The sequence below is a fragment of the Mustela nivalis genome, assembly GCF_964662115.1.
Source record: "Mustela nivalis genome assembly, chromosome: 15".
Classification (NCBI taxonomy): domain Eukaryota; kingdom Metazoa; phylum Chordata; class Mammalia; order Carnivora; family Mustelidae; genus Mustela; species Mustela nivalis.
The window spans coordinates 18,281,204-18,299,292 of NC_139034.1; the positions used below are offsets into that span (position 1 = coordinate 18,281,204).

General features: G+C 41.2%; 1 protein-coding gene across 15 annotated transcripts in view; it reads right to left on the bottom strand.

Moving 5' to 3' along the window:
- Positions 1-18,089, bottom strand: part of STARD13 (StAR related lipid transfer domain containing 13) — a 523,725-nt gene that overhangs the window by 43,361 nt on the left and 462,275 nt on the right. For all 15 annotated transcript variants that reach the window (XM_082700364.1, XM_082700373.1, XM_082700362.1 and 12 more), the window contains one exon: positions 15,268-15,349. In XM_082700364.1, the coding sequence (XP_082556490.1) occupies positions 15,268-15,349 (82 nt within the window). The remainder of the gene's footprint in view (positions 1-15,267; positions 15,350-18,089) is intronic.

Here is an 18,089-nt window from a genome sequence, read left to right on the forward strand (position 1 = left end):
TCCTAGAAGATAACATGGAAGGAAATCTAAATGACCTTAGGTTTGGTGGTAACTTTTTAGATGCAACACTAAAGGTATGATCTTTAAATAAATAGCTGATAAACTGAACTTCATTAAAATTAAAAACTTCTCTCTGTGAAACAATGTCAAGTGTGTGAAAAAAAAAAAGCTATAGATTTGGGGAAAATATTTGCAAAAAATATATCTGAAAAAGGAATATTAGCAAATATATACAAAGAACTCTTAAAACTTAATAAGAAAACAAACAATCCATTTAAAAAATAGGCAAACAGTCTGAACAGACACTTCAACAAAGACACACAGATGACAAGTAAGCATATAAAAGGATGCTTACCATCATACCGCATTATAGAATTGCACACTAAAATAGCCATGAGATAAACATGGTACACCTATTAGAATGACAAAATTCTAAAACACTGACCACACCAAATGCTAACAAGAATGTGGACCAACATGAATGCTCATTCTCTGCTGTTGGGAATGCAAAATGGCACAGTACTTTGAGGACAGTTTGGTAGTTTCTTACTGCCAAACAAACTCTTACCATAGGACTGTGCCATCACACTCACTGGCATATATCCAAGTGAATTGAAAACTTATGTATACATTTAAAAAAAACCTGCACAGGAATGTTTCTAGCAGCTTTATTCACAACTGCAAAAACTTGGAAACAACCAGATGTCCTTTAGTAGATGAATGGATAAATTAATTGTAGTACTTTCAGATAATGGAATATTATCCAGCACTAAAAAGAACTGAGCCATCAAGCCATGAAAAGACAAATCATGAAGTGAAGAAGCCAGTCTGAGAGGGCTACATACTGTGTGATTCCAACTATAGGACAATCTGGAAAAGGGAAAACTATGGAGACATTAAAAAGATAAGTGGTTTTCAGGAGGTAGGAGAGAGGGAAGGCTGAACAGTCACGGCACAAAGGATTTTCAGGCTGTGCAATTATTTTGTACGGTACTATAATGGTGAATACAAATCATTACACATTTATCAAACCTAGAGAATGGGTAAGACTAAGTAAAACCTAATGCAAATTATGGACTTTGGAGATGATGATGTGTTGGTGTAGGGTCAGGAACAGCTGTGTCCCACTCTGTGTGATATGCTGCTAGTGGAGGAGGCTATGTATGATACAGGGGTCTAGAGGAACTCCCTGTATTTCCTGTTCAATTTTTCTGTGAACTAAATGAGCTCTTTAAAAAGTCTATTTTAAAAATCACTTTATTTATCCAACTTTGAAATTACTGATGTAAAGTGATCTGCATTTCTTTTGCTCTCCATCTACTTGCCCATTAAGTTCTCAATCCTATCTACAAACCATCATCATTGAAGACATTGCAGAAATTCTGGGTACAATTTCAAGTATCATACACACAACCATTCAACTCCTCCTTTTAAAATGTGTATGTGGGGGCATCTGGGTGGCTCAGTGGGTTAAGCTTCTGCCTTTGGCTCAGGTCATGATCTCAGGGTCCTGGGATCGAGCCCCACATTGGGCTCTCTGCTCAGTGGAGAGCCCGCTTCCTTCTCTCTCTCTCTCTCTCTGCCTGCCTCTCTGCTTATTTGTGATCTCTGTCAAATAAATAAATAAAATCTTAAAAAAAAAATAAAATGTGTATGTGTATCAGAGCCACAGTTTGTACATTTTAAATATCTTACAATTTTATTTGTCAAATATGCCTCAATAACACTGGAGAAAAAAATGAGCTGATTTGCTAAGATGAAAAAAAAAAAAAAAAAACCCACAAAGAGAGAAGATACTCTCTATGGTGGCCCGAGGCTAGATAGACAGTTCAGTGTGGTGTAGCACCAGCCTGTGACTTACCTTGCACAAGGTAAAATAAACAATGGCTAGACTCCACAAGAATACAAAACAGATGAAACATACATCCCAGAGAGATGTAAATGTCTCTTTAAGGACTGGCTGCCTCAGGTAAAAGACGTCACATAACAGAAGTATTCAGAGCACTTTAGCAAAACCCCTGTGAAATTCTGCTATGAATGAAGTCAATCTGCATTCGGGACAAGTGTTTAGCATTGGTATTTGTTTACCTCTAACTTACTGTGAAATAATAGAAAATCCTTCAGATATCTGAGTTGGCCTAGTACGGGTTTCCTGAAAAACTAGTCCTGAATGAATAATAATTTTGATTGTGAAACTTATTTTATTTGCTGCATGAACAGTATGTCCTCCACTGGATTAGAGTTTGTTTTGAGGCAGAAACCATAATTTATTCTTCTAATCCATGGTAGGCCTAGCAGGAAAGTTCATACATGGTAGTTTCAGTAGGTTTTTCTTTCTTAACAGAACATGTTTTGTTTATATAGGTCCAATCAGTGATTGATTTTTAAGTAGTCACAATAGACTTTGTACAGTCAGAGTAACAGAATTATTCTCCCCCACTGAATATGACAGGCTAAGGACTGCATCTTATTTGCATCCCTAATGTCTAGCACAGGCACTGGCTAAAGTGAATCCTCTCAGTAAATGTTTGCTAAAGAAACTTAAGAGCTTGGCAGACTCTGGGGACAATTTGGTCTGATGAAAAGAATTTCGGATGAAGAGACTAAGGATCTGAGAGGACCACCTGCTCGAGGGAGCCACACATTTCTTAGCAGTGGAGCTAGGACTTCTTCCTGCCAGTGATTTCTCTGCTCCTGCCTACCCAAGAAGAATTGCAGTGGGGCCTGGAAAATGAGAGCATAGTCCTGTTGCTAACACAGGCTCTTCAATAAATGGCATTTTATATTATCCCCTCTCCTTTTTCTCCACGGAAAGAGAAAATCCAGTACACATGATGAAGACTGTCCACTTTGCACTTTGAGCACACTGGATTTCTGTGCTAACATAAGCAAAGCACTTTCATCTTTTTAGAAGAAATGTCACAACCATATTGCTGCCAGAACCTGTTCATTTCTACAGTTGTCTTCAGAATCCTTAAGGAGGAGCTCATCCATTAGTAAGGGGAAACAGAAATCTCATTTTAAGAGTAAAACCTGGGGTTCTAATGGGAAAGTCAATAAGAAGAAAAGAAGTCAAGGCTTGTCCATCCAACGGCGAACCATGTACCAGGAAGAAGGGGAGGTGCAGGGAATGCAGAGGTGACCAGGATGTGGGATCTGCCCTTGTGGACCTCACAGTACTGCGTGCGATGTAAACATGACAAAGAGAAGGAGCAACTCACTTCCTGGGTGCAGAAGGACAAAACCTTCCAAAGGAGAGATGATTTGAGCAAGCCTGTGAAAGACTAAGAGAAATCTGCTGCTTAGGCTAAATTACAGGCAAAGCAAACAGGTATTAGATAGCATGCTTTAGTCTGAATGTTGCAAGTCTGTGAGTGGGAGTAACTGCAGAGAAAGGTAGGGTCTAGATCACGAAGGACCGAAATGAATATGTCCAGAGCAACCTGGGCGAGGGGAAGCTCCTGAAGGATCTTAGGAGAGTAACGTAACTTGATTTCACAAACGGTAAGGGGTGGCAGGATGGAGAAGGAGCTGAAGAACAGTTAGGGCGTGTCTACGGTAGTGTGGGTGAGAAACGGCAAGGAGAAGACGGGAGGGAGAGCAGATGAAGCTTTCGGTTTTTGATGTGTAAGCTGCGGGAGGACAGAAAGAGAGGGCGACTCCCAGATTTCAGGCTTTGTCATTGTGCCACCGAACCCAGAAGCAGTCGCTTAGGGAAGTTGGTAGAGAGCTGGGAGGGAGAAAATAAACAGCTCATGTTTGCAGGTATTAAATTTTAGCGTCCTTTAGGTCATGACTTGGGAACGGTGGGCGGAGAGACGATATACACAGAAGATGCAGAGTAATTGAGCCAACCATCCAGAGAGAATTCAGAACCCTGGAAACTCCAGTGTGTCAGGCACCGGCCAGCGAGGAGGAACCAGGCTCGGGTAGGTAAGAGGGCAACAGAACTAGCTGTAGGCAGAATCCAAGAAGCCACAGAACGAGCATTACGGAAAAGAGGGAGGAGATGGTTAGTTGTACCAAATATTTATGGAAAAGGAAGTGCTATCCAACTTAAAATGTGCCTTTTGGATTAAGCAGTTAACCAGGGCCGTTTCAGAAAAGAAGAGAACATTTTCTTCACATGTAGAAGCAATAATATAACTCATGGACTGACAGGTTATTTTCTTCCAGCTTCCTGTTCAATTTAACCCACATTTACTGAATTCCCGCTCAGCACAAGGCCGCGAGACACCCATGCTATACCACCGTGTAAGATACAGTCCTTACTATGGAGCATCTAGAAGCTGGTAGAATGCATCGATCCCCAGCTAACCAGAACCGGGGTGGGGCGGGGGTCAGTGTCAAGTCGTGGGGTGCCCAGACTGCTCTGAGCACACAGGAGGAGACCGTGAGAGAGACAGTGCGCAGAAGGGCAGGATTCAGGGGTCACGCAGAAGAACCAGGATAAGGCACAGCGGCGTGCTTGCTGGGAGAGCTGGGATCTGTGAACAGTGCATGCGCTGGGAGTGTCTGAGGGTGACCGGAGGGTGGTCTGGGCCGAGCATCCGAGAGGATTCTTCCGCTTCCACGGTGATGCAGGCCTGCCTGGCAGACAGAGAAGGCCCTCTCTCTGTGGACCAAGCAACAAAACCCTTCCCTTCCTCACATTTTAGATTCCAATTTTACAGTTCAACTACCGAACTTAGACCAGTCCTGAGGTCTCCCATGCTGATTTCATGGCCAGTTTCCTGTGATATTTCTCACATTCCTGCCAAAACCACGAGAAGAGCAACAAGCAAAGCTACACATTCATCCCCAGCGTGGGATTCGGATTAAAGCCCGAAGCCTGAACTCTTCACCCTCCCCTCAAGTGTTAGGGGTTGAAGGGATCTAGCCTTGCCTGCTAAGGAGTGTTCTGGGTGTGGCTCTCAAAGACCTTCAGAAACAAAGTCAGGGAGACGCAGGAGATTCCTCCTGACCCAGGGATCAAAGGCAAGGCAGGCAGGAGCTCCTCCTCTGCAGACAGGAGTGCAGGGCCTGGGAAAGTTCTCCAAGCTGCCCCAGGAGTTTACGAAGTAGACTCTGCAGGGTGGAGAGCTATGCCTGTCTGACAGCTCCGGTGTGTAACTCAGCAAGTGGGGCGGGGTGGGCTTTCAGATCACAGGCTACCCAGCCGGAGGGTTTAGGGCATCTGGTGGCGGTTGGGGGGAGTGTAATCAGAAGTCCCCAGGTGGGTATCCCTGAGCTACCGCTACCGTTGAGTCCATGAAAGCCTGCTGAGCTTTTCACTCAAGCTGTTCTCCAACCAGCAGGTTACGCTGCTGCAGAAAGGCTGACCTCTCTTCCGGACCAGAATCCCACAAGCAACTGTGCCTGGATATTAGCTGGAGTGTGGGAGGAAAACTGTGAGGCACAGACAGATCTAGATATTGGAAGAAAATGAAGCATGTGTATGTTATGGAGGGAGAGAATGTGGGTGTACAATGGTAGGATTTGTAAAATAATTTTTTGATTGAGATATAATTCACATGTCACATTGTGTTTGTTCTAGGTGTGCCACCTCATGATTTGATGTCTGTGTATATTGCAACATGAGCACCACCGTTAAGTCTAGTCCGTATCCACAGCCACACCTTGTTACTTTGTTTTTCTTGCAATGGGAACTTTTTAAGATTTAGTCTCTTAGCAATTTTCAAATATACCATACAGTATCATTGAGTCTTGTCACCAGGTTGTACACTACATCCCCAGAAAAATAATTTCGGTTCTAATAATCAAAAAATAATTATAGGTTCTAAAAACCAAGGTTTCAAGGAAGAGCATAAGGCCCCTGGAAAATCAATAAGCTTCAGCAGCCACAATGGACCAACAATAAAGAACTTAAAGAAGCAGGTTTTTCTTGGACTTGTTTAGTTTGCAGGATTTCAGATGTATTTCAAATTCACATACACCTGGCATTGGAAAAACCAGATGGGGTATCCTCAGCCTTTAACCGTTCAAAGCAACTGCATCTAATCCAGACAATTTCTCTAGTGAGAACCAGTCCAAGCTGAAGCAAGGGTCACAACCAGAGAGTTCTCTGAGAGGTTCAAAGTTGAAGAGCATAGCACAAACAGGCCAGGGTTACTGGAAGGCTAGAGAGCACTCCCTTTGGGCCCTGAGGTTCTCTCTGGGCTCCTTCCCTGCCTGCTTCCTGGATATGGGCCGCTACCATTCAGTTGTGGTCCTCTTCCATTCTCGTACTGTCCCTGAGTGACCTCACACATTCTCAGGACCTTTGTACCCGTATGTGTGCACGACTCTGCATCTCTGTCTCCAGCTGAGGTCTCTGGCGACCTGCACACCTGCCTCACACTGGACATCTCTCCGGGTCCCAGTCCCCCAGGCACCTCAACCCATCACACCTTCCCCTGCTCAGGGGACCCAGGCCAGACTCCAGAGCTGCCCCTGCCTCAGAAAGGGGCCTCACCACCCCCAGCTGCTCAGACCAAGAGGAGTCCGGTCACCCTTACGTCTGAATTACAGCAATACTAACAACACCTCTTATTTATAGGGCCCTGTGAGGATGAAATGACACTAATGTAAAGAGCTTAGTGTGCTACGAAGCAATGGTAAGTTCTCACTAAATGTTAGCCACTGTTATCTATTATTTATCTGGCAAAGGAAGGCATTTTTTAAAACGTTGCTAATGTTTTTAATAATGCACTACAAAACATCTAATATAGATCGAATATATATGTAATTAAAAACATAAACCCCCAATTTGCTGTTCTATTTTGTAGTTTCTTGTGTATTCTTCCTCAAAGTTTATACACATAGAGGTCATTTTGAGTAGCTTGTTGGAAAAGGTGACATAACAGGTCATTTTAAAATACAAAGACCAATGTTTTTCGTGTGTGTGTGCATGTGTGTGTGTGTGAAAAGTCCCTACCTCTCACCCTGCCTTGTCTGTACCTGTACCCTAAAGCTGTCCTATACCATATAGGCTACATTGTGGTAAGGTTCATAGTGGAGGTGGGGGTAGGGATAAAGATGTCTTTCCTGCACATTAACTTAGTTAAAAAAAAAAAAAAACCCAAATCTAAAAGTTCAAAAGAGGCACATCAAAATTTTATGTGTTCTTGTCTGGATAATCCCTACTGGCCTGTTAGGGTCATCTTTCCAAGAAGCCCTCTCTGAAACCCCTTCCCCTGCATCTGTACTTCTAGTGATATCATTCTTCCAAGTAAATCATCATTTACTCATCTCTCAGCCCTGGCATGACTGGCATTTGAGGCCAAACAATTCCTGGTTGTGGGGATGCCCGGCACTTTAGGAGGTTTGGCGACATCCCGGACCTCCAGCCACTAGATGCTGGTAGCATGGCCCAGCTGTGATGAGAAAAAGATGTCCCTGGATGTTGAGAGGAGGACAAAATTCCTCCCCTTCCAGGTTGAGGCCACCGCATTAGACTGAGACCACCAGGTGAGGATTCTGGTTTATTGTTCTCTGCAGCAGAGACGCCTGAAGAGACAGCCTGGGTGAGCCAAGCTGACTGAAGGAGTGAACTAGAAGGGGCTGCTACTCTTCTGGCAGTAAATCAGATCTAACAGCTTCACAAAAGAACCATGTGCTTTCAACTCTTCCTTTAATTATTAGTATTTTTAAATATGGAGTTCCATGAAGAATAAGGTGGAAATGCAACCATAGTTTCTATTCTTGGGACTTTTAAGTCAAACTCAGGAACTCGCAGGGCAACCTAGACATCTTTGGAAAACTCATCCTCAAAGGAAGAAATGGAAAGCACTCCAAATTGCATTTCACAAGAAGACCTAAGCTTTCTCTGGAAGCTTCAGAAGCAGCCTGTCTGGCTTTGAATCCTAGCAATGCCTTTCAGTAGCTGTAAGTGGGCCAATTATTTTATACCTCTGCACCTCAGTTTCATTATCTGTAAAATGGGAGTCACATTAGTTAGAGCTTACTTTATAGGGTTGTTATAAGAAGTAAACAACTAAGTATTTGTGGAATGCTTAGAGTGGTGCTAGGTAGATAACGAGTACTTTGTGTTTTAAAAAATAAAATCACTTACTAGGATCTCTATATATTTTTTTAAGAGCTCATAATTTTAAAGCTGGAAGTGACCATGATTATTACGTAACCCCCTATACATTTCCCTCAATGATGTGTCCAAGGTTTCAGTCCAGTTAATTGTCATGTCATTATATGATATGACAAAATATATAATACTGTACATATTCTGTGATAAATACTCTAAAAGAGAAAATATCTAAAATATATATCAATATTCATAAAGACTACCATTATTCAATATTATTAATGTTATTTAACATACTCAAAGATATGCATTTGTGTGCAGAGGTAAATCATAAACATCATTTTTGTCAGCACTCTTCTCCACAAACTCCCCTGCCCCACATGAAAACCATGGTCATTAATTATCCTTTTAAACACAAAGGGCAATGATAGATGCACTCCAGAATCCAAATCAATTCCACATCTCCCTGAAACAGTGCTGAACAAGGTAATACCCTACTTTCACACACAATACAATTAACTAGTATTTACTAATGACGTAAGTTACATGGACAGTTTATTGGCCTAATATTAAATTGGAAATTCACAGATCACCTTGAACATCAGAGCCCTATACCATCAGTCTGAGTGAATATCGCAAATCAAAATGCAAATCGAACATATTACTTATCCTTAAAAAAATCCCACTGAGGAGCTGTGACTTGCTGCAATTTGCTTGAAAGGTGACAAACCTTGCAAGCTGTTTTGACACCTTGGCTATTCCTACATTCTGATATGTTTCAGTTAGCTCATCTAGGTACTTAGACTTGCAATTTGCTTTTCATTACTCACAGGGGAAAATATTTTCAATTAAGAATTCAATCAAAGAACATCAAAACAAAATTATAACTGAGGTTGCTAAAATAAGCAACTGCACTACTCTGACTTGCAGTCACAAATGTTTGCAGAGCACCTACTATGTGCTGGCACTGTCAGAGTCACAGAAGCTATGGTAAGACATGATTTCCAGCCTGGAAGTTCACACCTTTAGGGAAAACAGCAAACTTGTCTAGTGTTTGAGACCTAAAAGCAAGGGGGTGCACCTCTACATACTGCAGGCTAGGCATGGGTCTTCCTTGTCATCAACATTCTTGGTATGCTATATTTTTCCAGCCAATCAAAAAGTTAATGCTGGGGACTCCTGGGTGGTTCAGTGGGTTAAAATCTCTGCCTTTGGCTCAGGTCATGATCCCAAGGTCCTGGGATCGAGCCCCGCATCGGGCTCTCTGCTTGGCAGGGAGCCTGCTTCCCACACCCTCCTCTGCCTGCCTCTCTGCCTACTTGTGATCTCTGTCTGTCAAATAAATAAATAAATAATTTAAAAAACAAAAGAAGTGAACACTGCTCCACAACTTACTATGTGCAGTTAGGACCTAGGACACTAACTGTCTGTCCACGCAGGTGAGATGCTTCCAGAAAACCAAAGGTGAGTAAAAGTCTTGTCATGGATAACATATGCAGGAGACGTTCAGCCCTCTTGTCTTCATTTGTCTACCTGGCAGAAGTTACGTGCCTCCGGGCTATGGTTCCCTTTATAATTCTGCATTAGCTCGGCATTTCAAACATGCATGAGAAATGTGGAGCCCACAAAGCTTCCAAATAAAACAGGAGACCAACTCTATCATTGCGTCTGCGATGTACCCATGAGAAAAGGAATAAAATCACAACTCCTTACTGCTCTCCAGGCATCAGTCATCACACACCATGTGAGTGGGCGAGTGTCTCATTAACCACTCCTCGATCTCAAGATTTTAGAAGTGTGCTCATTCCCCTCAGGCTGGAGGTCTTCCTTCTGCTTGCTTTCCGCTATTACTACATGGGACCTCAGTGTCCTGGTGGAACTTGTAATGAGGGGGAAAGAAACTGCATACATGGCCCCTTAGCAGCCACCCCTGTCTGTGCCTCCGTACTGCGCCTGCTTCCTTCGACCCATCCTGCCGTCACTACTCCTTTGGCCTCTGTTTCACCCACCCCTCCTACACCCCAAGAATCTCCGTTCGCACACTTCCAGACAAACACTTTTCTTACTTAATGATATTTTTGGAGACACAGCGATCATAAGAATTATTCCAATTATAACAACCTCCTGCCACTCTCACCATTTTTATGCAAGCTGGGCCCCTGTGAAGAACTCTGTGGTGTCTGGCATTGCCACGCTTATACATGTTTATACAGCCATACCTCTCAGGGTATGTCTGTAGGATCCTGCCACGGGCTGTATTAGAGAAGGGGCATGGGATCTGCAAAAGAAGGCTTCCAGATTTTTCTGGCTGACATTAATAGTATTATTCAGAACTTTGTATCTTTAAATGATTTCACATTCATTGTACTGGGTCATCTCTAAAACATGTCTGAAGGGCTTTTTTTTTTTTTTTTTTTTTTTTTAAAGAGCAGACCTTGTGGGCAGTGCCTGGGTGGCTCAGTCAGTTAATCGTCTGCTTTGGCTTCAGGTTATGATTGCAGAGTCCTGTGATTGAGCCCCAAGTCAGGCTCCCTGCTCGGGAGGGAGTCTGCTCGTCCCTTTCCATCTGCCCTTGCCCACTGCTCATGCCCTCTCCCTCTCCCTCTTTCTCTCTCTTAAATAAATATATAAAAATCTTAAAAAAAAAAAAAAAAGAGACTCTGATGGAAAAGTCTAGAATGTAGTCAAGGACTCTCAGATCACAAACAGCAGTGAACAGATAAGGATTTACCACCCACATGTATGAGATTCAAAGCTTGTCAGCCATGTCACCAGTGAACATAACTACACAGTCAGAGACAGTGTTTACCTCTGCAATCCTGACTTGAAAATATGTGCTGTAATTTTTATTCTTGGTTTACAGTGTAATCCTTTGTTTATATTTAGAAATGAAATTTTAGAAATCTATGATGAAGCTACTAGGAACTAATGAGTGAATTTAGAAAGACTGTAGGATACAAGAAAAATATATAAAAAAATTTACAGGGGCACCTGGGTGGTTCAGTCATTAAGTGTCTGCCTTTGGCTCAGGTCATGATCCCAGGGTCCTGGGATCAAGCCTCACATCGGGCTCCCTGCTCAAAGGGAAGCCTGCCTCTCCCTCTCTGACTCCCTCCCCACCCCACTTGTATTCCTTCTCTTGCTGTGTCTCTCCCTGCCAAATAAATAAATAAAATCTTTTAAAAAATTTACATACTATTAATGAGCAACTGGAAATTGAAATGATAAAAAAAATATGTATTATTTGCAATAGCACCACAAAACATGAAATTCTTAAATACTTTTGAGGATGTGTAGTATCCATATGCTGAAAACTACAAGTCAGGTTTTGAAAAAAAAAAAATCAAAGGAGACCTAAATAAAAAGAAACATACACTGTATTTATGAATCATTAGATTCAGTACCATTAAGCCATCAGTTCTCCCCAGACTGATCTATGGATTCAACATAATCCAAATCAATACTCCAGAGGATTTTTTTAAATAGATACCAACAAGTTGTTTTTAAAATTTATATGAAAAGGCAGAGGAAGTAGAATAGGCAAAACAATTCCAGAACAAAAGAACAAAGTTGGAGGACATACAGTACTGGATTCCAAGACATACAAAAAGCCAAGTAATCCTGTGTCATATTGATGAAAGACTAATTAGGCATACAGATAAATGGAATAGAATAGACAGTCCAGAAATAGACTTACACCATGGTCAACTGATTTACAATATAGGTACAAAGGCAATTCACTGAAGAAAGTTAACCTTTTCAACACAGTGCCAAGCCAGTGGGATGCTTATGTGTGAAAAATGAATCTTGTCTGCCTTTGGCTCAGGTCGTGATCCTAGGGTTCTGGGATCTAGCCCCACATCTTGCTCCCTACTCAGTGGGAAACCTGCTTCTCCTTCTGCCACTGACCCCCTCCCCTTCTTGTGCTCTCTCCCTATCTCTCAAATGAATAGATAAAATCTTTTTTTAAAAGAGAGAGATCTTAAAGACAAGCTACAGACTGGCAGAAAACATTTACAAGACCCATATCTGACAAATTATTTATGTTTAGAGCATATAAGGAACTCTCAAAACTCAGTACGAAAACAACCAATCAAATTTTTAAAATGGGCAAAAGACTTGAAGAAAATACAGGTATGGCAAATAAGCACATGAACAGGGCATCCAACAGCATTGCTCATTAAGGAAATGAAAACTAAACTCATAATGAGATAACTCTAGATTCTAGAATGACTAAAAACAAAACAAACAATATATGTTATGGGGATCAAAGGTACAGCCTAGGAAATATAATCAGTGGTATTGTAATAGTGTTGTATGGTGACAGATGGGAGTTCCACTTGTGAGAGCATAGCACAATGTATAGACTTGTTGAGTCACAGTGATGTACACCTGAAACTAATGTAACATTGTGTGTCCACTATATGTCAATTAAAACAAAAAAACAAAACAAAACAAAAAAAAAACAAAAAAACCAACAGCACGAAGAGCTGACAAAGATGTGGAGCAAATGGAACTCTCATACATTGCTGGTGAAAATGCAAAAAAATAGGATCACTTTTGAAATGACTGGTGGTTTCTTATAAAGTTAAAATACAGTTATTAAATGGACCCCATGATTCCCTTCCTAGGATTTTACCCAAAAAAAATGAAGACTTTTGTTCACACAAAACCTTGAATATGAATGTTTATAGTTGCTTTATAACCACCAAAACTGATGACAACTCAAACATCTTTCAGCTGGTGACGGACAGACTGTAGTTCAGCCATATAATGTAACACTACTCAGTTTGGGTACTGACTGACATATCAATGACATGGAGGAACCTTAAGTGTACTATACTCAGTAAAAGAAGCCAGGCTCAAAGGCTACATATTGGAGTGCCTGGGTGGCTCAGTGGGTTAAGCCTCTGCCTTCAGCTCAGGTTATGGTCTCAGGGTCCTGGAATAGAGCCCCGCATTGGGCTCTCTGCTCAAAAGGGAGTCTGCTTCCCCCTTCCCTCCACTCTCTCTGCCTGCCTCTTTGCCTACTTGTGATCTCTGTCAAATAAATAAATAAAATCTTAAAAAAAAATAAGGCTACATATTGTTTGACTTTATTTATATGGTATTCTGGAAAAGGCAAAACTATAGGTACAAAAGCCAAATCAGGCTTGGGAGTAGAGTTAGAGGTTGATGCCAGAGGGGAACCAGGGAATTTTGGGGGGTGATGGAGCTGTTCTTCATATTGGTTGTGGTGGCAGTTACATGCTTGAAAACTGTTCACTCAAAATAGTGAATTTTACTTTATATGTATCTATCTATCTATGTAAACATATATGTATATATTATGTTTTGATTTAAAGAAAACATAAATTTTGGGTGCCTAGGTGGCTCAGTTGGTTAAGTGGCCAACTCTTGATTTTGGCTCAGCTCATGATCTCAGGGTCCTGGAATAAAGCCCTACATTGGGCTCCATGCTCAGCATGAAGTCTGCTTGAGATTCTCTCTCTTTCTCTCTCTCTCTCTGCCCCTTCCCCCACTGATGTGTATGAATGCTTTCTATCTCTAAAATAGCTAGGATAAAAATATTTAAAAAAATTTTTTTAAAGAAAAACAGAACACATAAATTTAAAACATTCAATGTGGAAAATGATAATGCAATATAATATAATTAAAATATAAAAGTTCCTTATTATTTTTTTAAAGTCAGCTATAAAATTGCCCTTGGTTAAAACTAAGAAGGAGGTATTATTGGAGCAGTTCTGGGTTGAGTGAAATCTTATGAGGAGGGAGATGTTCCTGCTTGGGGTGTATCCCAGACATCCTGAAAACACTGCTTTTCCAATTTATTACCTTTAAGGAGTCACAATCAAACCATCCATTCGTCTCATAAATGCTCACAAATGGCATTTTGCATTTATTTGTTTTCTAGCCCAAATAGCCCGTTCTTATAATTTGTGATTTTAAGAGTTCTCTGCTCTTCTACCCAGTTAAGCAAACCCACAGTACTGTTTTCCTTAAATATTCAAATATCACTTCCTAATGCAGATGCAAATCTACCTTCTCTCCATATAGGAACCATACAGTGAATGCAAAAATATGCATGTCTGAAGATTCAGGAAGGCTAAGATTATTTGCACACTATCCTAACATACATTGATCTCTCCCTTCTTGACAAAAGTTTTGCTCATCATTACTTTCTGACTAAACTGGCATCTTCGATGTCAACACAGAATGCTAGAAAGAACACTGGGTTACAAATTTTAAGTACTACATTTTTAAAAAGTTTTTTTTTTTAATTTTTAAGGAATCTCTACACCCAATGTGGGGTTCAAACTCACAACCCTGAGGTCAAGGGTGCACGCTCCACCGACTAAGCTAGCCAGGTGCTCCAAAGCACTCTGTTTAAGGTCATTTCAGCCCATAGCTAGCTGTGTGGCCATGGAAAAATGACTCATCTCCTGTAAATAATATTTATCTCCAGCCCTGACCTCTCTCCAGGGCTTTAGTTAGGAAGCTTCAAATTCCTACAGACACATACAGCCTCTCATGGAGCATTTAATTGTTCCTGGATATTGGTTACACTGGCATCTTTTCCTATCACTCAAATTATAATTATTACTTATTTGTTCATGTATTCATGCTCTACTTCTTCAACTAGATTTCTTCAACCATATTATAAATTCTTTGAGGAGAGAGAAGAACTCATATACATCTTTGTTTCTGTCGAGCATCTATCACATAGCAAAGGCTTAATATTCCAAGTAGCTGATATAATTACTTGAGCTTACATATTCTAGCTTGCTGATATAATCACTTGCCTTTCCAAAAAATACAACCAAGTTTGACATACTCATGGAGTTTTTCAGGGCCTTCTCTGGCCACTCATGGTGTGGCCTCCCCTACTGCCCACTTCCACTAGCCTACCCTTGACTCCAGTCACCACGGTCTATGGCTTCATCTTAATCTAGTTTGTTCATAGCATGAACACTCTCTGAGATAACTTTTCCCCCTCCTTCTCTTTTTCTCTCACTGACTTTCTCTTTCTTTTTCCTCAATCTACTTTCTGAAGACTCTGACTAGGATTTAAGCTCCATAAAACCAGGGTATAATCATGCTCCCTGTGGCATACTTGAAACCTGGACCCAGGCTTGGCACATAGTAGGCACTCAATAAATATTTATGGAGCTGTTGAACTGGCCCTTCAATACAGTGATACCTATTAGAGACTGCACAATTGAAAGTAACAAAATCACACAATTTACCTATAAAGAGGTTCTACAAGGTCCTTTTCAAGAAAATCATGATCATTCTTGACAGCCACAATGTTGATGGGAAATTGGGAATCTGAAAAACAGAGAAACAGAGAAGATTTTGCATCTTGTTTTTATCTGAATGGGCACCAGTATCTTTTGACCATCACATTTCAGTACACGTGACCGACCTTGGCAGTTACTCCCCCATTGATGGGTATGTTGGTAATGTTTAAGACAGTAGGCAGTTTTATTTTTATCAAATAAATGCTTTTAAGGACACAAAAGAAGTGTGAAATATGAGAATATCCCAGTGCTTGCCCTTGGATAGGATCGAATACTATGTGCCTGTATTGTTGTAGTTCATCATAATTGCAGACATCTGCCCATATGAAGAGCTTTTTATACTCTCACCACCCACCTAACCTCACTGACTTTTACATTGATCAGTTCATGAAATACTTAGTTTGGCAGATTTTGTTTTCTTCAGAAAGGAAATTTCCCAAAATACCCAAAGCTCAATGGCCTCAAATGTGTTCTTTTGTAGCAAAATCCTGAGTCACTTTAGACAATCAGCAAAATATTCAAACAACTGATTCTATCCAAAGAGAACAGATTCCAACATCATAACTTTTCTCCCACGGACTATTCATGCCAACTTTGGAGGTCAAGGGCAATCCTCAAGATGCAGTGTTCATTTTATGTACCTTATTCACAGAGGGAAAAATTTGGAGATCGTTCTAATAGAGGGCATAGTCCAATCTAACTGACAATGTCAATTCATTGTCATCATCCTGCCACTCTTTCTCCTTCTCGCTTTATATTTTGCATGACCTCCACCGTGAGAGTCATAATAAATCTAAAGGTACGTAAACCTTAATGTGAATTGGGAACAGAAACAATCCCTTCTGGTGGTAAAAGTAATGTGAGTGCATTCCAGGTGGGTACCAGAATGACGACTGTCTTGTTCTGCTAGAGAGGGCGTGTGCGTAATAATGAAAAACAGAGACACTAAAGCCCAGCTGCCTTGGCTTTGAGTCTTGGCATTGCTAATCTCTAGCTCTAGAACTGGGAACAAATCGCCTAACCTTTTTTGGGCCTGTGTTTCCTCATCTATAAAATGGAGAGGATGGGAACTATAATATTTACCCTACAGTATTAAGAATATTAAAGGAATAGCATAGGTAAAGTGCTTTCAAAAGAACCTGGCACATCGTATGCTCTATACTATTTGTTCTTTCTTATGATGCTTATCCAATGCCTATGGCTTAAACACAATTTGACTGGTACCTTTTACTTCAGCGGATTTTTTTTTTCCTTAAGAAGGAAATTTCTAAAAATAATCAAAGTTTAATGGCCTCAAATGTTTTCTTTTATGGCAAAATCTTGAGTCACTTTGAGTATCAGCAAAATATCCAAACAATTGATTCTATGTGAAGAGAAGACATTTACTTTACTTCTTAGCCATTTGTAGACAGTTCAGTTTAAATTGTGAGCTTATAATATTGTGAGCTTACAAAGAGAGTTTCACGTTATAGGGAAAAGCCACTGTGTCACAGCTCAAGAGACCGATTTAAATTCCAACTCCTCCACCTTTTAATGTTGGAGAAATCATGTAACCTCTTCAGGCCTCTCCCTCATAATCAGGAAACATGGTGGGGCATGGAAGTAGAGCTGCTTAGATCAAAATTCCAAAACCCTCCTTGCCTACAAGGCTAAAGTTTATAAAAACTTGTACCAGAGACTCTCAACTTCAAAGCATATTCTTAGATATGCTATTCCGTAGGGAATTCAAGTTAGAGAAGTAGAACAACTGTTCCATTTTTGTTTTCTAAAATATAGAACTGATCTTCCAGGTGAGTGAGTGAGTTTCCGGTGAATTTTGTTGATTCTTTCGATACTACATACATTTTAGGCCATCAGGAAGAGAACTCGATGCTCCTGCGTGTGCTAGATATCCTTTTTTTAGTCCTACAGATCTCCACTCTATACCCTGCCTTGTGCCCTGAGGATCACTTGTATGGACGGCATTCAAGCGGATCCATGTCCTTTGGCTTCCTTTCATTTTTGGCCAATGGGAAGCCCTGGTGGAGACCGAAGGAGGAAGGAGGGTTGAGGTCAGGGTTTTTACCCTACTGATTCTCACCCACCGCCAGCTGTGTCCTCTGCTCGAAGGAGCCTCTCTCGTTCTGGGCTCTGGCACCCTCTCCCTCTGCCTACAACTTGGTAATAAACATTTTTAGAAATAAATCTTCCTCAGATCATCCTGAGTGTGCCATCTGCTGACTGTTGGGATCCTGACTGACTATGGATAAAGGACTACCCAAGGAGTCAGAACTGATTACGATTTGGTACAGCACCGTACAGTATGGGCAATACAGTGAATAATACGGTAATACCATCGCATGGTGAGGATGGCAACTACACTTATTGTGGTGGGCGCCTGCAATGTACAGAATTGTCGAATCATTATGGTGAACACCTGAAACCAATGGAACACTGTGTGTCTATGCCACTTCCACAATAGTAACAATCATGAAAGCTGCTGATGGTGGAAGGCTGGAAGGAGAAGGCGGAGTTGGGATTGGCGGTGAAGAGATAGAAAACAGAAAGTAAAGAAGTGAGAAGCGGTGTGGAGCAGAAAGGCAGGCAGGCCCGGGCAGCAATGCTTGTGTCTAAATCGGCATCAGTGTAAGCCCTGAGATGGCAAAGGCGAGGGAAAGAGACAGCAAAGAAACATTGTTGAGAAGAGACTTGGAATTCCAGATACACCACAGGATATGTGAGGTTCATTTTGAATTAATTCTCTTTATGAAGAGTCCAGGGGAGGCCAA